The sequence below is a fragment of the Rhinopithecus roxellana genome, chromosome 3, assembly GCF_007565055.1.
Source record: "Rhinopithecus roxellana isolate Shanxi Qingling chromosome 3, ASM756505v1, whole genome shotgun sequence".
NCBI classification, from domain to species: domain Eukaryota; kingdom Metazoa; phylum Chordata; class Mammalia; order Primates; family Cercopithecidae; genus Rhinopithecus; species Rhinopithecus roxellana.
Genome location: NC_044551.1, coordinates 157,329,330 through 157,352,178, shown reverse-complemented (window position 1 = coordinate 157,352,178; position 22,849 = coordinate 157,329,330). Strand labels below are relative to the sequence as shown.

The window sequence follows — 22,849 nt, the reverse complement described above, 5'->3', positions numbered from 1 at the left end:
CAGCACTCCAGCCTGGGTGACAGAGCGAGACTCCGTCTCAAAAAAAAAAAAAATAATAAAAAAAAATTAAAAAAAAAAAAAAGCCACTCTAGTAGCTAGTAGACTAAAAAGGTCTTGAGTTCCACCCTAGACATAAGGTAGATATAGCCCTGGGTCCTAAATTCCACACATACCCAGATGGCTCAGATATCAGCTCCACCATACCTTGATTCCAGCATCCCAAAGCTCTGTAATAAGTTTCAACCGTTCTTGGAGAAAGTTCTTCTGTGGTGTGGCCACAAACACTTGAGTCTCTGTAGTCCGCACCTTCTCACCTTTGGTCTAATAAGAGTGAAGAAAGTGAAACTAATAAAAAACCTCCTTTCCACCAGCAGTTCCAAAAATCAAGACAAAAAGAATCATCAGAAAACCACTCCAACTACACCTCCAGAAACAAGAGGGATTTTAGGCCTCCAGCCCCATCTCACACCTACCTAGGACCTACCTTCATCCTCTGCTCCACAATGTAGAAGATTCGTTCAACCCCAATGCTGAGTCCCACACATGGCACCTTGTGGCCCTTGGGGTCAAACATGCCCACCAGCCCGTCATAGCGCCCACCAGCAGCCACACTGCCCACATTCAGGGGCTCCTCCCCAGCCTGAGTTGGGGTCTGCAGCAGCACTGCTTCATAGATCACTCCTGTATAGTAGTCTAGGCCCCGAGCCAGGCTGAGGTCAAAGGAGATCTGTGGGGACAAGGCTACAGTCAGTCCCAAACTAGACTCAGGACCCTGAGAGCCCTAGAGCTCAGCAGGAGGTCCATCTGCAATTCAGCTTACCTTCTCAGCAATTCCAAATAAAGTCAGGTATTCAAATAGCAGCTTCAGGTCTCCCAGGCCCTCTAGGGCCTGCTTGTTCTGGGATAGTCTGGGATCCTGAAACATTTGCTCTACCAGGGATACCCCACCTGGAGAGAAATAAAGTATCTGCTGTTCACTCAGATGTGTTTCATTTAAAATTATCCCTGATGTGCTCTAGCTAGTCTTCCTCATTTTCTTAAAAAAAAAAAAAAAAAGATGATCCCAGTCTCACATGACAAGACCCTCCTCCTTTACCTCTAGCTTTGCCATCTGAAGACACAAAGTCATTACAATAAGTAAAAGAGAAATTAAATTCAGGACAGGCCCTGAAGCTTAACATATCTACAGAAAGGAGTTGTTTCAGAGGTAGAATTTGAGCACATGTCACCTTTAGCCTGGTTCTATCACAGCTCTGAAAACCCTGGTTCTTACCATGACATTGGACATAGTCCCCAATTCGATCAGCCACCTCAGGAGCCAGGCCTTTCTTCGCCACCATCTCATGTCTCACATCTTTCCAAGCCATCTGCATAAACACCCAAACATTAGCCCAGCCCCAAGATCTTTCTTTCTCAAACTGGAAAAGGACAACTCACTTCCATTCAGTATATACATCACAAGTAGCTAACTGTATTCTCCGCAAAGTCAGAGACAGCTTAAGAAATCCAGTCACAGCCGGGCGCGGTGGCTCAAGCCTGTAATCCCAGCACTTTGGGAGGCCGAGATGGGCGGATCAGGAGGTCAGGAGATCGAGACCATCCTGGTTAAAATGGTGAAACCCCATCTCTACTAAAAAAAATACAAAAAAACTAGCTGGGCAAGGTGGCGGGCGCCTGTAGTCCCAGCTACTCGGGAGGCTGAGGCAGGAGAATGGCGTAAACCCAGGAGGCGGAACTTGCAGTGAGCCGAGATCCGGCCACTGCACTCCAGCCTGGGCGACAGAGCGAGACTCCGTCTCAAAAAAAAAAAGAAATCCAGTCACAATCCCCACTGTATAGCATGACTCAGATCTTCCTTCATATGCCTCCTTACTTTCCTCCCCAAAATAGCCCACTTCCAGCCACAATCTCCTTATTTTTCACTAGTGGTATGGATTTGAGGGCAGGGCAGAAACTAGATAGGGTCTACTGAAGCATGTCTTCTTTGTTACCTTGTCTAGTTTATCTATGGAGGAGCAGATGGCGCGGAACTTGCTTTCAGGAACGCCACAGACAGCAAACATCCCATCCACAATCCGCCGGTCATTTACCTGAGAACTCAATGTCAGTGACCCAAGTGCTTGTCAATGCCCTTCCACGCAAAACAATGACAGTACCTACTTTCCTGACATATAAAAAGGATGGAAATTTCACAGGAAGAGTACAGACATATAGGAAATACAACAGCTTTACTAGGAAAGTCCTAGAGTTGCAGGCTTAAGGGTTGGAGTCACCCAAGTTTGGGACTTGCGTAAACACTATTAGGCCAAATCCAGACTTCTCCCAGTTCTCAGCCCTGGCCTCACCTTAATGAGAAAGTCTCCCAACTGCAATCCACTTAGGATTTCACACATGATCTTCAAACACTCTGCATCAGGGATCATAGGGTCAAACTGACCAGCAATGTCAAAATCCTACAGCAAAGAAAAAGATGGGAAAAAACTTCCATTATCCAGCCAATTTCAAGGTTGTGGCCCCTAGAACTATCAAACTGTGCTGCTCCCATCAGGTCACTTACACACTGGCAGAACTCCCTGTAGCGGCCTTGGACTATGGTTGGGCTCTCTCGCCGCCACACCTTTCCAACGTGATAACGTTTCATCTTCTTCACCTTATTCATGGCCAGATAACGAGCAAAGGGAACCTCACATAAATGGGTTAAGGAAGAGGAATACTGCATCCAAAGCTTAGGCCCAGTATACAGACATTAGGGAGGACTGGGCCTATATCAACTGGATCTCATCCACTAGGGTGAGAACAAGGACCTTCCCTTTTTTCCACTATCCCCAAGGTCTAGCAGTGCTTGGAATTCAATATATATTGAAATCCCAAATGAAGGAATCTCACCTAGCATAACTGTAAGTTCAGCAGAAAGCAAGGGAAGTAGAGACAGAAGTGACCCAAGAACTAACTTCAGGTCTGGGCCATTTCTGCCCATTCAGATCAATTCCGAACCATCTAAAATAGTCAAGCTTCAGAACTTGGATTTGCCTAACAACTTCTAAGCTACTGTTTCTGAAAGTGCAGGGAAAGGACTACATGCATCTTAATTACCCACGATGCTTGTTTAAAATGCAGATTGTAGGCCAGATGCGATGGCTCACACCTGTAACCCCAGCACTTTAGGAGGCCAAGGTGGGAGGATCACTTGAAACGAGGAGTTTACAACCAGCCTGGGCAACAAAGACACCCATCTCCACAAAATGGTTTTTTTTTTTTTTTGAGACAAGAGTTTTGCTTTTGTCACTCAGGCTGGAGTGCATTGGCGCAATCTCAGCTCACTGCAACCTCTGCCTTCTGGGTTCAAGTGATTCTCCTGCCTCAGCCTCCCTAGTAGCTGGGATTACAGGCACCCGCCACCACGCCTGGCTAACTTTTTAGGTCAAAAGAGATCTGTGGGGACAAGGCTACAGTCAGTCCCAAACTAGACTCAGAACCTGACAGCCCCAGAGCTCAGCAGGACCTCAGTAGAGATGGGGTTTCACTATGTTGGCCAGGCTGGTCTTGAACTCCTGACCTCTGGTGATCCACCTGTCTCGGCCTCCCGAACTGCTGGGATTACAGGTGTTCGCCACCGTGCCTGGCCAAAAAACAATTTTTAAATACAAATTATTGAACCCCATTCCAGCTACAGAATTAGCTAAGAATCTCTGGGACTGCAGCCAAATGTCTGTACTTCTGCAAGCTCCCCCAAAGGATTATGATACACATTAGAGTTAAATGATAGGGCTCCAGGCTAGGATCCTGTAGCAGAACTGCCTTCTGGGAGAAACTAGAAGTATAGGCTGCTGCCAATGGACCTCTAAGATCCCAAAGTCACTCTCTCTACTTTTGTCAGAGAAAGCCCTCTGGATTTGGAAAGAGACAGGTGAGGCTCCAGTATTCAAAAGGATACAGTAAGGTCATAGCGGAGGGACAACAGCTCTCCACCTTGATCCTTCAGATCATACATGAGCCCAGAGTCCTCTCCATACTTCTCAGTCAGTATTTCCTATAGGGGTCAAACAGAATGAGCCACAGTTCAAAGGATGACTCCAAAACACAGATGAGAAGCCCTTTGGGACACTTAAGTCCAGTGAAGAAGTGAATGAGGTTGCATGTACTCTTTCTTCTCCCCTTACCTTCAGCTCAAATGCTGGGGTATCCATAACCTTTGCTCCATGACGTTTAAAGCAGCTGATAACCAAATCAAGAATTTTCTCCCTCACAACCATATGCTGAGGACTAAGATCCCTGGTACCCTGGAAACCAAAAGCAGCCACAGTGAAAACAAAAACAAAAAATAAGTCCATTTCAGACAAGGAGTTAAAGGACACTTATTATGTAATCTCAGGTCTGGAGCTGAAATCTACTGAGTTCAAATGAGTGTGAGCCCCACCTAGTATCTCAAGAATAGTATATATTTTTAAAATGTAAAGGACATTAAAAGGGGTCAGAGAGACATGCAAGGCAGAAGTCAGTCCTCCAAGGCACTCTAACGGCATAGGGTAGGCAAAAAGTATTACCTTTGGGATCTTGATAATAAAATTTGGTTTCTCTTGACGTGCTTTCAGTTGGGATGTTAACACTGCCTCTGCAACCTGGCAGAAGAATGAATGTGAGAAGTGGCTCCTCTGGACACTGGCCAGACCTGTGGCATCTCTGACCCTGTTGACCATCAACCTGCAAAGACTCTTCACCCTGAGCAACAGGAAGCCAAAGCACCATTTCATCTATCCCAATCTCAGTCCCACCCCAAAGAACTCATGTTGTATCTACAATTATATGTGTAATATATATGAGGTCAGGTCTTCACCACACAAGATTCCTCATTGTATATGGATTTTCTTTTTTTTTTTTTTGAGACAGAGTCTCAGTCTGTTGCCCAGGCTGGAATGCAGTGGCACGATCTCGGCTCACTGCAACCTCCACATCCCGGTTCAAGCAATTCTCCTGCCTTAGCCTCCCGAGTAGCTGGGACTACAGGCGTGCCACCACCACGCCCAGCTAATTTCTGTATTTTTAGTAGAGATGGGGTTTCACCATGTTGGCCAGGCTGATCTTGAACTCCTGACCTCCTGATCCACCCACCTCGGCCTCCCAAAGTGCTGGGATTACAGACATGAGCCACTGCGCTCAGCCGGATTTTTAATATTCTCAAATACTTTAAGAATCTGAGAATAATGAAGGCACTGAACAAACCCACCACTACCAATACCAACCATTCAGGGGTAGGGATTATGATGATCTTCTCCAGGTCACGGTTCCTACTGAAACAGCAAAAATAATTTTTTTTTTTTTCCAGATGGAGTCTTGCTTGCTCTGTCGCTCAGGCTGGAGTGCAGTGGCATGATCTCAACTCCTGTAACCTCTGCCTCCCGCATTCAAGCGATTCTGTCTCAGCCTCCTGAGTACCTGGGATTACAGGCGTATGCCACCATGCCCGGCTAATTTTTGTATTTTTAGTAGAGACGGGATTTCGCCCCAGTGAGGCTGGTCTCAAAATCCTGACCTCAGGTGATCCACCCCCCTTGGCCTCCCAAAGTGATGGGATTACATGCATGAGCCACTGCACCCAGCCAAAAAAATAAGAATTTTTAATAAGGTAGCACTAGTTATCAGGTTTAGAGATAGGAAAACTGTAACTTGAAGACAGGGGAACCAGCTCAAGGACACAGAACAAGCCTGTGGAATGAAAAGATATGGATTTCCTGAATGAACTAAAAAACTCAGACTGGTAAGATGCTGTGATTGAATATTAATAAAAGACCTGAGCCCTATTGTTCACGACAGCGCAAAGCATCTGCTAAGAGGGCATCAGAATCTTTCTGAAGTAAGGCAAAACTTAATCAGTGGCATTACCAGCAAGCTGTATGCCCTTCCAAAAATAGAGGATGTGGTGGTTCCATACTATGGCGATTATCTGTCCCAAGAGAAGTCCAAGTTCAAGTCCACAATTCCTTATCTGCAATTCCAAAATCCCAAACTCTCTGACATCTGAAAATGTTTTTCTGAGATTCATTTTGAGGTAAATTCTAAGGCGAACTCAGTTTACTTCTGGTCTTTAGTCATCTCATTTATTAGGAATATTCATACATTTTGCTTAAAAATATTACTGTTTGAGTCCAAGAGTTTCAGGAAAAAGTGTGGATATAAATTAAAATACTCCCTTACTACATATCCATGTATAACTCATTCATTTAATCTTGCAGCCTCCGTTTCCTCAACTGCAGAATGGAAATAAAAACTCCAACCTCTCAATATTGCTCCAAGGATTAAATGACCAGGCATCCAAATCGCTTAGTTCAGTGTCAGTACATAGTGGGCACTCGATAAAAACCGATTGTAACACTACTGGAATACACGCCGCGAGTCTATGCTTTCAGATCTGGAGGCCCTGCTGGGACAGACCAGAGATAATTACGTCTCGCTCACCTGGCTTTGGCAACGGACCGCCCCGGCGCAAGAAGCGCAGGGCGGTCGCAGGAGCTGGCTGAGCAGTGCAGCCCAGGCCCTCCTGGGAAGAAGTCGGAGCAGGGGCATCGCGCGGCAGGACGCCAGCTTTCCGGGACAGGAACAAAAGGCCTGGGAAGGAGGCGGGTCGGACTTCAGGAAGGGTGGAGGGCACGCCAAGGCTGAACCCGGGCACCAGGCAAAACTCGGGCGTTTGCGCACCTCACCAGTCACGAAGGCTGAGGTGGGATCCTCCCAAGTTCCCTTAGTAGCCAGTTTCGGCACTTCCGGCAGGAGCCGGAAATAATTTTTGTGCTCGGCGGAGGCTCTCTAGGCGTGCGACCCGGCGACTCGATAGCCGGAAGTCATCCTTGCTGAGGCTGGGGCCACTATCGCAAGTCTAGGCAGCAGTGGGTTCAAGTGGACACCCGGGATGGCAGAGCGTGCGGCGCTGGAGGAGCTGGTGAAACTTCAGGGAGAGCGCGTGCGAGGCCTCAAGCAGCAGAAGGCCAGCGCCGACCTGGTAAGACTTAGGCAGCAGGGGAGGGCCAAGGCAAAGCCTGGGAGGACGTAAAGCCAGGGTGTTCGGGACATAGGATAGGGATGTGAGGGAAACGACCAAGCTTGTAGGGAGGAGAGTGGGCTGCGTGGGGAGGCATCCGGGGTGGGTCCCGAGAGAAACAAAGCTAGGCCTGAGCAGAGAGATCCTGATGAGGGAGGAATATTGAATGAATGGCGGGGGAGGCAGGAGACTGACAGATGGTTAGCTCAGCGCCTTCTTTCCCTCCACAGATCGAGGAGGAGGTGGGAAAACTCCTGAAACTGAAGGCACAGCTGGGTCCTGATGAAAGCAAACAGAAGTTTGTGCTCAAAACCCCCAAGGTAATATCATTCCTGTAGGGAGCCACTGAGAAAGTCTCTAACTCTACTCACGGGGCGCTTACGTCTGCCTCCTTAAACCAGGTCATTGAGGAGGATCTGAAATACTGCAGAGGAGAGGACAGTCGCCCTGGGCGCTGGGCTGGACTGGACTCTACCTGAGTCATTCTGGGATGGCAAAGTGATGGCAGAAGCTAGGCCAGCTGGGTGATCAGGGGAGTCAGCCTGCTGCTGCTACTCCTTTGTTCATTCAGTAAATGTGTATTTAGCGCTGTGTCTCTAGCACTATACAAAGCACTTAATACATACCATGGTGGACAATATAGCCTACTCTCGTGGAGCTTACATTCTACTGAAGGAGAGAGACTTAGAACAAATAGTCCCACACAGATTTTTTTTTTTTTTTTTTGAAACGGAGTATCCTGTATTGCACAGGCTGGAGTGCAGTGGCACATCTTGGCTCACTGCAGCCGCTGCCTCCTGGGTTCAAGTGATTCTCCTGCTTCAGCCTCCTGAGTAGCTGGGACTACAGGTGCCCACCACCACACCCAGCTAATTTTTATATTTTTAGTAGCGACAGGATTTCCCCATATTGGCCAGGATGGTCTTGAACTCCTGACCTCAAGTGATCCGCCCATCTCAGACTCCCAAGGTGCTGGGATTACAGACGTGTGCCACCGCACCTGGCCACCACACATGGTTATGTAATTACATATTGTGAAAAATAATATAAAGAAATTAAGGTTGCTCTGAGAAAAATAAGGGAGAACTGGGGAGTCTGAGAAAGGCTAACTGAGGAAGTGATATACTAACTGATCTAGTGAATGAGTAGGAGATAGCCAGAGGACAAGTGTGACAAAGATAGGTCCAGGTAGAGTATGGAAACCCTAAAGTGGGAAAGAACTTTGGTAGTTTTGAGGAACTAGAGGATGATCTACATGGCTAGAACTAAGTAAAGTAGAGTAGAGTAGGAATGAGGTTGGAGATTCTGAGCTCATCCTCCAGTTCAGTTCCACTTTCTGTAAGTTCTATAAACAGAACTGTTTACCCCTTCATCTGTGTTCTCTTAGCACTTCATACATATTTCTGTTATTGCACCAACTTTAAGTAGTTATTTTTGTGGTTTATATACCCTGAGACAGACTAGGTGCCTAAATAGGTATAGTCAGCCCTCCATATCCCAAGGTCCCACATTCACAGATTCAACCACCTATGGAGATCAAAACCATTCAGGGGAAAAGAACAATTAAGAAAAAAAAATCTGGCTGAATGTGGTGGCTTACACCTGTAATCCCAGCACTTTGAGAGGCCGCAAGGGGAGGATCATTTGAGCCCAGGAGTTTGAGACCAGCCTGAGCAACATAGTGAGTCCCTATCTCTACAAAAAAAAAAAAAAAACTTTTAAAATCTCACAATAAAAATTTCAAATAAAAAATATAGTATAACAACTATTTACACAGACTTTACATTGTCTAAGGTATTATAAATACTCTAGAGACTATTTAAAGGATATAGGAGGATGTGCATATAGTTTTATATCAAGGGCTTGAGCATCTATGGATTTTTGGTATCCACATGGGGCCTAGAACAAATCTCCTGCGGATACTGAGGGATGACTCTATTTAATAAACGTATTTGAAATTGAATTCCAAAGGAGAGGGGAGATGTCTGTTTTCCTTGTGTTAAGGTTAATTCTTTGGGCTCCTAAATTCATTGAGCTGTTTCTTTCTACATATAACTCATATTCAGAGGTTAAAGAGACAATGTAAAATCCTAAAGTGGTGATGATCAGTGATTATTCAAACTATTAGATGAAAAGCTTACTGTGGAATTTATGATGGATCATCAGTCTGTCCTCACCAGTGATGAGTTTTAACATCACTAAAGTAGGACAACTAGACATGTTCCTGCTGATGTGATGCAACAAGAAGTACACAGCACCACCTGTGAAGTACTCTTGCCAAGTTAATTGAATTTGAATCTAATCAGATCTTTGGACTAACTATCAGTTTACAGGAAATACTAGAGATGGAAGAACATGTTAAATGACACATCAAGCATATTGTTCACCAAATCTAGAATGTGAAAAAATTTTTTAGGACAAATGACCCAATTTTCCTAGTTAATAAATGACCTTTTTAAAATAAAAAAAAAAGTGGGGGAGGGAAGGAAACTATTGTAGATTAAATAGACACATCAGCTGATTACAACGCATAGACTTCGTTTTGAAGCTGATTCATATAAATCAACCATAAAAAGATATTATCGAGGCAACAGGGAAAAACTGACCATGGCTTAGCATTAGGTAATATTAAGGAGTTGCTGTTAGTTTTGTTAGTTATAATAAAGATAGAGTCTTTGGGGTTTTTTAAATGTCCTTATGTGTTAGAGATTCATATTGAAGTATTTATGGATGAAATGATATGACGTCTGGGATTTATTTCAAAATATTTAAGAAAAACATGTAAGGGCTTAAATAAGAATAGCAGATGTTAATGGTTGTTGGAGCTGGGTAATGGATAAATGGTGACCTGTAATACTATTCTCTATATTGTGTCTTTGAAAATTTCCATATTATAGCATTAAAATAAGATTATGCTAGAGAGTTAATATCCATTTTAGTGTTAACAATAGAAAACTCGGCCGGGCGCGGTGGCTCAAGCCTGTAATCCCAGCACTTTGGGAGGCCGAGGCAGGTGGATCACAAGGTCAGGAGATCGAGACCATCCTGGCTAACACGGTGAAGCCCCGTCTCTACTAAAAAATACAAAAAACTAGCCGGGCGAGGTGGCGGGCGCCTGTAGTCCCAGCTACTCGGGAGGCTGAGGCAGGAGAATGGCGTGAACCCGGGAGGCGGAGCTTGCAGTGAGCTGAGATCCGGCCACTGCACTCCAGCTTGGGTAACAGAGCGAGACTCCGTCTCAAAAAAAAAAAAAAAAAAAACAATAGAAAACTCAGTATTGTGAGACAAGACTCTTTCAAGGGATCTTCATGGTCAAAACTATTTCTATAGTAATCCTTTTGTTTTGTTTTGTTTGAGACGGAGTCTTGCTGTGTCACCCAGGCTGGAGTGCAGTGGCGTGATCTTAGCTCACTGCAATCTCCGCCTACCAGGTTCAAGTAATTCTCCCTGCCTTCAGCCTTCCGAGTAGCTGGGACTACAGGCATGTGCCACTGCACCCGACTAATTTTTTGTATTTTTAGTAGAGACAGGGTTTCACCGTGTTGGCCATGCTGGTCTTGAACTCCTGGCCTCAAGTGATCCGCCCACCTTGGTCTCCTAAAGTGCTGGGATTACAGGCGTGAGCCACTGTGCCCAGCCCTTCTATAATAATTCTAAGATGTTATCTGCCTTTTTTGTTGTGTTAACATTTGCACCAAAGGCACAAAAGCACTGATGAGTAGAACTGCTGGTGCCTTAGCATAAATTAAGACAGCGACACTAAACTGTACTAATAGCCAGTATGTTCTTCACTGCCATGCACTCACAATAAGTAAATAAATAAATAAAATTTAGTTTTACTTAACAATGTTATTGATAAAATGGTAAAACTTTGTTCGTTTGTTTGTTTTGGGGTTTTTTGTAGACAGAATCTCACTCTGTTGCCCAGGCTGCAGTTCAGTGTCACGATCTTGGCTCACTGCAGCCTCCACTTCCCGGGTTCAAGCAATTCTTGTGCCTCAGCCTCCTGAGTATCTGGGATTACAGGCGGGTACCACCACACCCAGCTAATTTTTTGTATTTTACAAAAAACACAAGAAACCTACAACATATTTCACCATATTGCCCAGGCTGGTTTCGAACTCTTGAACTCAGGCAGTCTGCCCATCTTGGCCTCCCAAAGTGCTAGGTGTGAGCCACCATGCCTGGCCAAAAAACTTACTAATTTTATTGAATCTTGACCCTTGAGGACCCTATTTTTAAATATTTGCTATGACAAAATGGGAAGCACATATAAAGCACTTTTGCACCCCAAGGTAGGGAAAATGCTTATGCTATTGTTCAAGTTGCAAGCTGATCTAGCTACTTTTTTCATAGAACATCTTGTTTTATTTGAGTTAACAACTGAAAGATAAATTATGGTTTTTCAAACTTAAATATTTGGCATTTTTACAACAATGAACGAAGTGAGCCTTGCCACCTCAAGGAAGACATCTGACAGTGCCTGTAGGCAGTGATAAAATTCAAATATTCAGGTGAAAGTTAGAATTTTAGAAAACTTGGGCTGGGCATGGTGACTCACACCTATAATCCCAGCGCTCTGGGAGGCCAAGGCGGGCGGATCACCTGAGGTTGGGAGTTTGAGATCAGCCTCACCAACATAGAGAAACACCATCTCTACTAAAAATTAGCCGGGTGTGGTGGCGCATGCCTGTAATGCCAGCTACTAGGGAGGCTGAGGCACAAGAATCGCTTGAACCCGAGAAGCGGAGGTTGCGGTGAGCCGAGATCGCGCCATTGCACTCCAGCCTAGGCAACAAGAGAGAAACTCCATCTCAAAAAAAAAGAATTTTAGAAAACTTGTATCTTCCATCATAAGCTTGACAGCTTCCCAATAATTAAAGAGTTTTCTGCTGGGTGTGGTGGCTTACGCCTGTAATCCCAGCACTTTGGGAGACCAAGGTGGGCAGATCACTGAGGTTGGGAGTTTCAGACCAGCCTAGCCAACATGGTGAAACCCCATCTCTAATAAAAATACAGAAATTAGCCAGGTATGGTAGCGCATGTCTGTAATCCCAGCTCCCTGGGAGGCTGAGGCAGGAGAATCATTTGAACCTGGGAGGTGGAGGTTGCAGTGAGCCAAGAACATGCCACTGTACTCCAGTCTGGGTGACAGAGCGAGACTCCGTGTCAAAAACAAACAAACAAAAAACCAGGCTGGGCAAGGTGGCTTACGCCTATAATCCCAGCACTTTGGGAAGCTGAGGCAAGCGGATCATGAGGTCACGAGATCGAGACCATCCTGGCTAACGTGGTGAAACCCCATCTGTACTAAAAATACAAAAAATTAACCGGGCGTGGTAGCACACACCTGTGGGTAGTCCCAGCTACTCAGGAGGCCGAGGCTGAGGCTAAGGCAGGAGAATCATTTGAACCCAGGAGGCGGAGGTTGCAGTGAGCCAAGATCACGCCACTGCACTCTAGCCTGGGTGACAGAGCGAGACTCCATCTCAAAAAAAAAAAAAAAAAGACTTTCTTGATGAGATCTGAGGTGATGTAAATAAATAAGGCTTCCTGATATTGTATAATGAAATGTATCAACATTTGAAAGACCTGTTATAAAGTTTCACAGGGTTCGCCAGGATGGTCTTGATCTCCTGACCTTGTGATCTGCCCACCTCGGCCTCCCGAAGTGCTGGGATTACAGGCGTGAGCCACCACGCCCGACTAGGTTGGTTTTTTTTGTTTTTTGTTTTTTTGTTTTGAGATGGAGTCTCACTCTGTCGCTCAGTCTGGAGTGCCGTGGCGCAATCTCAGCTTACTGCAACCTCCGCCTCCCAGGTTCAAGCAATTCTCCCTGCCTTCAGCCTGCCGAGTAGCTGGGATTACAGGCACCCGCCACCACCATTTGTTTGTTTTTTTGAGACACAGTCTCACTCTGTTGCCCAGGCTGGAGTGCAATGGCACGATCTCGGCTCACTGCAACCACCTCCACCTCCCAGGTTCAAGGATTCTCGTGCATCAGCCTCCCAAATAGCTGGGACTACAAGGGGCGAGGCGTCACACCTGGCTAATTTCTGTATTGTTTAGTAGAGATGGGGGTTTCACCATGTTGGCCAGGCTGGTCTCGAACCCCTGACCTCAGGCAATCCATCTGCCTCGGCCTCCCAAAGTGCTGGAATTACAGGCATGAGCCACTGTGCCTGGCCTCAGGTACGTGTTTGTTATTAGGCCAGGAAATGTTCTGTTATCCCAGAAAGAGTTTTTAGGAAAATGACTTAAAGAAAAGAGTTCTAAGAATTTTAGAAAATAGACCCCAAGCTTAAAAGGGAATGGAGTTTGTAAGGCAGATAGCAGATGGGTGTGGGAATTAATAGGAAATTATTTGTACTTGTTTTAAAACTCAGTGGCCTGTAGGAAAATCTGTTTAGAGCAGGATTTGCTTTTTCATTATTGAGGTCATCCTTTTATATTTCCAAAACGTATTGTTCTTGGTTTTCAAACCTCATTTCTGGTTCTCTGGCTGATTTCAACTCCAAGGGCACAAGAGACTATAGTCCCCGGCAGATGGCAGTTCGTGAGAAGGTGTTTGACGTAATCATCCGTTGCTTCAAGCGCCATGGTGCAGAAGTCATTGATACACCTGTATTTGAACTAAAGGTGAGGAAAGGGCAGGAAGAAACTACAATTGTAGATGAGTGGGCATTTGAATAACAAAGAAGATGACAACAAGAGAGTGAAGGTCCAAAGGGCCCACTCCTGTTGTGGACACAGACCAGTATTCTCCAATAACAAGAGGGACAAGAATGGCTTGGAGGGAGAGGCCCTGTCTTTTATTATGTTGGTTGTGGCCAGCAGCTTCCAAAAGAGAGCCATTCTTTGGAGTGGTAGTTGTTCTGGGTCATGTCTACATTGTATTGCAGGGCATTTGTACTTGGGATGTTTTCTAGATTGATCCAAACCATACATACATAAATATGCAACCACTCTCCTATTGATGGACTCTGACGTCGTTACTAGTTCTTTGCTATTAAAAACCAGATTGCAACTGGGCACACCTGTAGTTCCAGCTTTTCAGGAGGCTGAAGCAGAAAGATCACTGGATCCCAGGAGTTCAAGGCTGTAGTGTGCTATGGTGGTGCCTGTGAATAGCCACCATACTCCAGTCTGGGCAATGTAGCAAGACCCTGTCTCTAAAACAAACCAACCAACCCAGATTGCATTACTACCTGCTTCAAACCCAGTGATTCCCACTGCACTTAGATTACAATCCAAACTCTTTACTCAGGTTTACAGAGCCCTAGGTGATCTGGCCACTGCCTCTCCTACCTCATCTCGTGCTAATGCTATTTTTCCTCTTGCCCATTATGCTACTCTGGTCTTCTTCCAACTCTTGGAACATACTCAGTGTGTTTGTACCTCCGGACCTTTGTTCTTGCTCTTCCCTTTTCCTGAACTCCCTTTCCTTAGCTATTTGCATGATTTATTTCAGATTATACTAGAGACTGCAGATTTTAATTCCTTTTTTCAAGAAACATAAATACAAATAGAGACAGAAGTCTTGCTATGTTGCCCGGGCTGCTTGCAAACCCCTGGCCTCAAGTGGTCCTCCTTCCTCAGCCTCCCAAAGTGCTGACATTACAGGCATGAGCTACCACGTCCAGCCAGCCAGATTTTAATTTCAGAGCTCAGCTAAAATGCCACTCCTCAAGTAATCTTCTCCAACCACCTTCTTTAAAGTAGCTGTTCTCCCTCTATCACAATGAGCTGGTTTATTGCCTTTAATTATCTGTTGTTTCCTTCATCAGTGTACTACCTGTCTCTTTTTATTGATATATAATTGTACATATTCATGAAACGGTTTTTACCTATTGTGTTAGTTTGCTAGGGCTACCATAACAAAGTACCATAGACTGGGTAGCTTAAACAACAGAAATATATTTTCTCACAGTTCCAGAGGTTGGAAGTTGACATTATATGCTGGCAGGCCTAGTTCTTTCAGAGGCCCATAAAGGAAGGATCTGTTCCAGGCCTCTCTCCATGGCTTGTAGATGGCCATCGTCCCCCTTGGTCTTTTTTTTTTTTTTTTTTTTTTTAATTGAGACAGAGTCTCGCTTTGTTGCCTGGGCTAGAATGCAGTGGCATGACCTTATCTCACTGCAACCTCCACCTCCCAGGTTCAAGCGATTCTCCTGCCTCAGTCTCCTGAGTAGCTGGGATTACACACGTGCGCCACCACACCTGGCTAATTTTTCTATTTTTAGTAGAGACGGGGTTTCACCATGTTGGCCAGGCTGGTCTTGAACTCCTGGCCTCAAGTGATTCACCCACACCAGCCTCCCAAAGTGCTGGAATTACAGGCATAAGCCACCAACGCCCAGCCTCCCTTTGTCTTTACATCGTCTTTCCTCTGTCCCTGTCTAAATTTTCTCTTTTTACAACAACATATTGGATTAGAGCCCAGCTTGGAGACCTCGTGTTAGCTTAATCATCTCTTTAAAGATCCTATCACCAAATGTAGTCATGTTCAGAGGTTACTGGGATTTAGGACTTAAACAAATGAATTGGGGAGGGTCGGGCAGGGGGATACAGTTCAGCCCATAACACTAGTGTGTGACTGTTTCTGATACTACGTACTGGGAAGTTTCAGGCTTTTTAATCTTTGCCAACCTGGTGAGCGAAATATGCTATTACCAATGATAGACATCACAGGGCAAGAACTGCTGTAATGCCCTTAAGACATTCCTCAGTTTTTACTTTTGACATTATTCGAATCTTAGGCATCATAAAAACATTTATGTTTGTTGGTCTAATAACCCATTCCTAGTAGTTTATCATCAAGAAAAACACTTTTTTTAAAAAAAGAGCTATATACCTAAATATTAGATATTGAAATGTTATGGGTCATTTTTTTTTTTTTTTTTTTTTTTTTGAGACGGAGTTTCATTCTTGTCACCCAGGCTGGAGTGCAATGGTGCAATCTCTGCTCACTGCAACCTCTGCCTCCCGGGTTCAAGCGATTCTCCTGCCTAAGCCTCCAAATAGCTGGGATTACAGATGCCCACCACCTCCCCCAGCTAACTGTTGTGTTTTTAGTAGAGACAGGGTTTCACCATGTTGGCCAGGCTGGTCACGAACTCCTGACCTCAGGTGATCCATCCGCCTCGGCCTCCCAAAGTGCTGGGATTACAGGTGTGAGCCACCATGCCTGGCCTAAAAAAATTTTTTCTAAAATTAGAATAACCTAAACATCTAACAGTATAACATTAGGGAGGAAGTAAGTACAGAGCTTCTTCTCACTGGAATTTATGCATCTTTTAAAAATACTTCAGGCTGGGCGCTGTGGTTCACGCCTGTAATCCCAGCACTTTGGGATGCTGAGGCGGGCAGATCACGAGGTCAAGAAATCTAGACCATCCTGGCCAGTATGGTGAAACCCTGTCTCTACTAAAAATACAAAACTTAGCTGGGCACAGTGGCACCTACCTGTAGTCTCAGCCACTTGGGAGGCTGAGGCAGGAGAATCGCTTGAACCCGGGAGGCAGAGGTTGCAATGAGCCGAGATCACACCACTGCACTCCAGCCTGGCGACAGAGCAAGACACCATCTCAAAAACAAAAACAAACAAACAAAAAAAAATTCATGCTGAGAAGTTGAGTCTGAAGAAAAAAAGATTTTTAAGAGAAAAATATGTAAAAAAAAATACTTCAGCTCTGTTACAAAATCAAAATAGGAAAAACACAAAATTGATGTTTCCCTTCAATGATAACTACATCAGACACCTAAGAATTGGGATAAAGAGCAGAGGGAAATGTAGACAAGTTGGAATCAGTCATGTTTGTTTTTAAAATTTCCTTTTAAATTGTTATATTTATTACTATGACCACATTTATTTATGTTTTCTCTAGGAAACACTGATGGGGAAGTATGGGGAAGATTCCAAGCTTATCTATGACCTGAAGGACCAGGGCGGGGAGCTCCTGTCCCTTCGCTATGACCTCACTGTATCTTTCTAAACTGGGGCACTTGAGACTTTGGATGGATTGGCACTCACTTGGCTCAGGTTTAAGAATGGTAGAGTAGATAGGATCAAATATGAGGCCTTTGGCGATTAGGGGAATTATTTCTCTAAACCAGGAGTGGGACTTTGGCTAAACAGAGCATACACACCCTTAGAAATCTTCTGAATCCTGAGTGAGACCTCAGCTTGATGTCAGGGCCCAGTTCCAACTCTACAGTCATCCCCTGGCTCCAGAATACCTCTCCCCTGCCCTGTCCAGTGGACAAAATTCTCCTTAATGGACCAGCAACACATTTCCCTTGTCTCCAAGCTACACAGAGAATCATCTGCTTAGAAATCCCATATGGGGGCCTTTTTCTGGTCTGTGGCCAACCTGCCCAGCCCCTTGCCATGCTCAGAAAAGTCCAGTCAACACTACAAAAGAGAAAGGTGCCTTAATATTTTTTGAGCCTTCAGCTGCCTCATGTGGTAGCACAGCTGGTGCTTTCTGATGTTCGTAAGTGCTATTAATCTTATGGGTGGCAGTTTTACCCACATAGGGAGGGGTTAGACCCCAGCTTCTGTTGGTGATGATAATCAACTTGCAGACAGTGATAGGAGGGGCTTTCTCCTTAACTCTTTGTCATCAGGTTCCTTTTGCTCGGTATTTGGCAATGAATAAACTGACCAACATTAAACGCTACCACATAGCAAAGGTATATCGGCGGGATAACCCAGCCATGACCCGCGGCCGATACCGGGAATTCTACCAGTGTGTGAGTGTCGGGAAACCGTGGGGCAGGATGGGTTACTTGGGGCTTTCTCAAGCCAGCAGAATCTATTGAGTACTCAACAGTGTCCTGAGCAAATTGGATGACCCAGATAATGCTTTTAGGTTTCTATGGTGGTTTTTTTGTTTGTTTTTTGTTTTTTTGAGGAGTCTCACTGTGTTGCCCAAGCTGGAGTGCAGTGGTGCAGTCTCGGCTCACTGCAACCTCTGCCTCCTGGGTTCAAATGATTCTCCTGCCTCAGCCTCCTGAGTAGCTGGGATTACAGGCACCTGCCACCACGCCCAGTTAATTTTTTGTATTTTGAGTAGAGACAGGGTTTCACCATGTTGGCCAGGCTGGTCTCAAACTCCTGATCTCGTGATCTGCCTGCCTTGGCCTCCCAAAGTGCAGGGATTACAGGCGTGAGCCACCGCGCCCAGCCTCTTCTATGGCGTTTTCATGCAGATTTCACAATGTCCCTGTGGTGGAGGAGGAGAATAAAGTCTCTCCATTTTACATATGAGTAAACTTGATACCCGCAGATGAAGAGATCATAGGGGTAAGAAAGGCAAAGTCAGGACTAGAACTCTTGGTCTAGTGCTCTTTATTTTAAACCACAGTGATAGGATCACAGCAGAGAATAAGGAAATTAGCTTTGATATATCAAATCATCCAGACTGATGCCAGGGCTTCTGAATGAATAGGGAAAATGGCTAAGCACTAAAGCCATATAATCACCCTACCCAGTAGGAGGAGTTAAGATGATGAAGTAGAAAATGAAGAAATAGCCCAGTAGATAGAAAGGAAACCAAAACTGGTGAGAAGCCCAAGGATGCTGGGGTTTACCTCTGGGCTGATGATAAGAAAATGAAAGAGAAAGTCTATGGTTGAGTGCAACCAGGCCTTCCTAGAGGACAGAGCTCCCAGAGCCCCCCCTTCAGAAAGGTGAATCCCTGAAGACCTCTGGCTAACCCTCTCCCTGCAGGATTTTGACATTGCTGGGAACTTTGATCCCATGATCCCTGATGCAGAGTGCCTGAAGATCATGTGCGAGATCCTGAGTTCACTTCAGATAGGCGACTTCCTGGTCAAGGTCAGAGCTGACACGGCTGGGAGGGCAAAGTTGGGCCTGGCCTCTCACAAGATCCTTGTGCAGAGGGACCAGTAGCCCAAGTGACCATGACTATTGCAGGTCATGTAAGAAAAGAGATTCCCTCCACACTACGCATTGGTTCCTTGCAGGTAAATGATCGACGTATTCTAGATGGGATGTTTGCCATCTGTGGTGTTTCTGACAGCAAGTTCCGTACCATCTGCTCCTCAGTAGACAAGCTGGACAAGGTAACAACCCAAGTACTTGACTTCTTTTCCCAGATCCCACCCTGCCTTGGGAAATGGAAAACAAGATTGAGAGAGAGAGGTGCACGCCTCTATACCCACCAGAGAAGGTTAGGCTAGGATATAGGCTCATGGGCAGCTACTGCTCCAAGACTGTTCCCTGAGGACAGTACATACCTGCTCTGTGGTGCGGAAGCTGCCCAGAGGTCCCTGACTGGTGTCTGTCTGCCTAGGTGTCCTGGGAAGAGGTGAAGAATGAGATGGTGGGAGAGAAGGGCCTTGCACCCGAAGTGGCTGACCGCATTGGGGACTATGTCCAGCAGCATGGTGAGGAACAGAACCAAGCCTCCCCAGCAGCCATCCAACTGCCCTCAGTCCTAAAGTTGAAACTCTTCTGTGTATGTATGTAGGAGAGTGAGTGTGTGTATGTATATGTACACACACATGTATGGGCAACTAGAGTCCAGACAAGAAGGTCAACCCCCCTTACCTTTTTTGTTTGCTTGTCAGCCTCACTCACAAGTCTGTCTCCCCAGGTGGGGTATCCCTGGTGGAACAGCTGCTCCAGGATCCTAAACTATCCCAAAACAAGCAGGCCTTGGAGGGCCTGGGAGACCTGAAACTGCTCTTTGAGTATCTGACCCTATTTGGCATTGATGACAAAGTGAGTCAAGTTGGGGATGGGATCCCTTCTGAGCTCTGGGGCTTCAGATCCCTAATCTTAATCTGGCACTGACCATGTTCTTATCTCCACAGATCTCCTTTGACCTGAGCCTTGCTCGAGGGCTGGATTACTACACTGGGGTGATCTATGAGGCAGTGCTGCTACAGACCCCAGCCCAGGCAGGGGAAGAGCCCCTGGGTGTGGGCAGTGTGGCTGCTGGAGGGCGCTATGATGGGCTAGTGGGCATGTTCGACCCCAAAGGGCGCAAGGTGCCATGTGTGGGGCTCAGCATTGGGGTGGAGCGGATTTTCTCCATCGTGGAACAGAGACTAGAGGTAGGTCCTACGGGGTGGGTAGAAGACAGTCTGAGCAGGTGGTGGCACCTAAGCTATCTGATCTCCAAGGGAGCGAGTGGTGCTGCTTTGGGTAGGGAACATCTCACAGAAATGGAGAAAAGATTATTGCTCTTTTTCACAGATTTCTACCCCATTATAGGTCAGTTTTATGGATCTTTAATCCATGTTTCTCCACTAAATCCTCTGCTCTGGGTCTCTGCTTCCTTCAGGGCTGTCACAAACGTGGGCTGCTGTATCCAAGACTTAGATCTTCCTCATGATACAGAATACTTAACATTTTAGTGCCTTGTGCCAGGCACTGTGCTTGGTGCTTTTCATGCATTATCAAAATATAATTCTTATCACAGCCCTGTGAGAGTAGCTAATTTTATTAATTGCATTTTCCAGATGAGAAAACTGAAGCATTATAGATCAAATAATTTGCTTAAGGCCATGAAACTTGTAAGTGGTAGAGTCAGAATTTGAATCCAGGCAGTCTGACTCCAAAGTCTTGCCACTAACCACATTGTAATATTCTCTCTAAATGGGAAGCATGTGTCTGAGGCCCTGGGATCCCTCACATGGCTACCGTGACTCTCTAGCGCCTAGAGTAACACCAAGGAAGCCTCTCGTGGCCTCAAGCCTTCCTTTGTTGCTGCTGGTCTTAAGTGGCTGGTTGCATTTCATCCTCTGGGAAATGCTCTGGCAACCTCCCCACGGTCTATGCCTTTTCTCTAGGGTGGAAACCACCCGTTTCCCAGTTGAGATCATTCTTCCAGTGGGCATCTTACATTGTAAGAACTATGAAAATAGTTTTCCCGAAAAAGACAAGGGAAGCAGCAGCAGCATTCTCCTTTCCCCATACCCATATACACGCCTGTGCCCTGTAACTGAAGTGTGAGAGGCACAGTGTCATAAATGGGTAGATAGTAAGTGGGGACTAAAACTGCCAAGGGTGATCTAGTTGGGGTAGGCTCATAGTAGTATTTCTGTGTGAATGCTTTGATGGACCCTTAAGGTACTACATGGACCAGTCTGGGCAACGTGGTGAGACCCTGTCTCTACAGATTAAAAAAAAAAATTTTTTTTTTTTTTTTTTAATTAGCCAAGTATGGTGGTGTGTGCCTGTAGTCAGGAGGCTGAGGTGGGAGGATCACTTGAGCTCAGGAGGTTGAAGCTGCAGTGATCACGCCACTGCACTTCAGCCTGGGTAACAGAGACCCTGTCTCAAAAAAAAAAAAAAAATAGTACTACATGGAGATAAGCTTGAAGTTACTGTAAAAAAGCTACCTTTACTCTTACCCTAAGTTATTTATTCTGACACATCCTATGTACAAGTTAGTTCAGTCCTCATATCTACTAAAAGCTACCTTATGCCCAAGGTACAAGATGAGAAGACAGGGCCCCTGCCCTGGTAGAGCTGAGTTGGGCCTGGTCTCAAAATCCTGACTAGAGCCTGCTTTGAAGGTGTTAGCCCAGCTCTCTGACTCTTATCTGCCCCTTCCCCAGGCTTTGGAGGAGAAAGTACGGACCACGGAGACACAGGTACTTGTGGCATCTGCACAGAAGAAGCTGCTAGAAGAAAGACTAAAGCTTGTCTCAGAACTGTGGGATGCTGGGATCAAGGTACGGGAGGCAAGCCCCAGGGTGGCAGCAAACTTGGGTGTGCTGGGCACAAACTGAATAAAAGCTCACCCATAATGGATCCTGCCATTACTTCTCAAAAGTGGAGCTAAGAACAAGGTGCCAGATTGGACACCCTCTGTCCCTGAGGACAGCAGAAGCTAGCCTTCCTCTTCTGCTCTTGTCCCCTGCAGGCTGAGCTGCTGTACAAGAAGAACCCAAAGCTATTGAACCAGTTGCAGTACTGTGAGGAGGCAGGCATCCCACTGGTGGCTATCATCGGGGAGCAGGAACTCAAGGATGGGGTCATCAAGCTCCGTTCAGTGACTAGCAGAGAAGAGGTAAGGGAAGCGGGCAGGAAAGCTAAGGGACAGAGAATGTATGCCATTTTGGCAGGCCCATGCCCATTCAAGACCTGAGAAAAGCCTGGCATTGATATTAGTACAAACATAAAAGACTTGAGAGCTTAACCTGTTACTGTGGTCTTAGTAGGGTGAGATCTCCATCCCTGCATATACCCTATGTTTTGTTGGCTCCCCCAAGAGGCACACTCTAGCCTGAGGTGTTTAATTAGGTTCCTGCTCCCAGCTGAGACTGATGCCTAGAGGGCTAGAGGAAACTAGGCACTCGGGCAGCAGTGGAATGGAAGATGCTTATATCACCTTCTTCTCCCATCCTGGCCAGGTGAATGTCCGAAGAGAAGACCTTGTGGAGGAAATCAAAAGGAGAACAGGCCAGCCCCTCTGCATCTGCTGAACTGAGCAAACAATCAGAGGAAAGGAAGTGGGACTGGTACTATTTGAGGTTAAGACAAACTGCATATGTACTTCAACTGCTTTGCACTTTTCCGTTTCAGCAGGAAGACCTGAAGACTGGTCAGAACAGAGACTTTTAATTTTTATTATGGTTATTTTATTGATTATTACTGGCAAAAATGGCCAGATACTACACCTTTTACATACAAGGCCCTGGGGGCTTAGTCCAGTCTGTGCTCCTGGGCTACAAGGACCCAGCCTGAGATGGTCTCATCTACAGGGCCTCGCACCAGTTGGAGCAGATGCCTCCCCACCAATTGCCAAAGGTCCAATAAAATGCCTCAACCACAGA

At 45.8% G+C, this 22,849-nt stretch overlaps 2 protein-coding genes across 11 annotated transcripts in view; one reads left to right on the top strand and one right to left on the bottom strand.

Annotated features, from left to right (window-relative positions):
• HARS2 (histidyl-tRNA synthetase 2, mitochondrial) overlaps window positions 1–6,778 on the bottom strand; it is an 11,259-nt gene extending 4,481 nt beyond the window's left edge. For 3 of the 9 annotated variants that reach the window (XR_004056426.1, XR_004056427.1, XM_030927722.1), the window contains exons 1-10: window positions 4,545–4,904; window positions 4,161–4,280; window positions 3,935–4,030; window positions 2,558–2,683; window positions 2,346–2,453; window positions 1,992–2,090; window positions 1,274–1,367; window positions 821–948; window positions 485–727; window positions 205–321 (exon numbers count right to left, since the gene is read on the bottom strand). Coding sequence is in view for 7 of the 9 variants with exons in the window: in XM_030927722.1 (XP_030783582.1) it covers window positions 205–321; window positions 485–727; window positions 821–948; window positions 1,274–1,367; window positions 1,992–2,090; window positions 2,346–2,453; window positions 2,558–2,683; window positions 3,935–4,030; window positions 4,161–4,280; window positions 4,545–4,751 (1,338 nt within the window). In the remaining 2 variants the exon portion in view is untranslated. Of the gene's footprint in view, window positions 1–204; window positions 322–484; window positions 728–820; window positions 949–1,273; window positions 1,368–1,991; window positions 2,091–2,345; window positions 2,454–2,557; window positions 2,688–3,934; window positions 4,031–4,160; window positions 4,281–4,544; window positions 4,905–6,453 lie in introns of those variants that run through there. The other 6 variants (XM_030927726.1, XM_030927723.1, XM_010388174.2 and 3 more) reach the window with 6 other exon arrangements.
• On the top strand, window positions 6,485–22,849 carry HARS1 (histidyl-tRNA synthetase 1). Of its 2 annotated transcripts, XM_010388175.2 has the most exons (13): window positions 6,715–6,994; window positions 7,264–7,353; window positions 13,553–13,672; window positions 16,921–17,016; window positions 17,663–17,788; window positions 18,768–18,875; window positions 19,025–19,123; window positions 19,354–19,447; window positions 19,657–19,784; window positions 19,877–20,119; window positions 21,629–21,745; window positions 21,937–22,083; window positions 22,427–22,846. In XM_010388175.2, exons 1-13 carry the CDS (start codon window positions 6,905–6,907, stop codon window positions 22,496–22,498), a joined length of 1,530 nt encoding a protein of 509 aa, XP_010386477.1. In that variant the 5' UTR covers window positions 6,715–6,904; the 3' UTR covers window positions 22,499–22,846. The 2 variants fall into 2 exon arrangements, with proteins under 2 accessions (XP_030783589.1, XP_010386477.1); XM_030927729.1 differs by lacking the exon at window positions 13,553–13,672 and having other exon boundaries at window positions 6,485–6,994; window positions 22,427–22,849.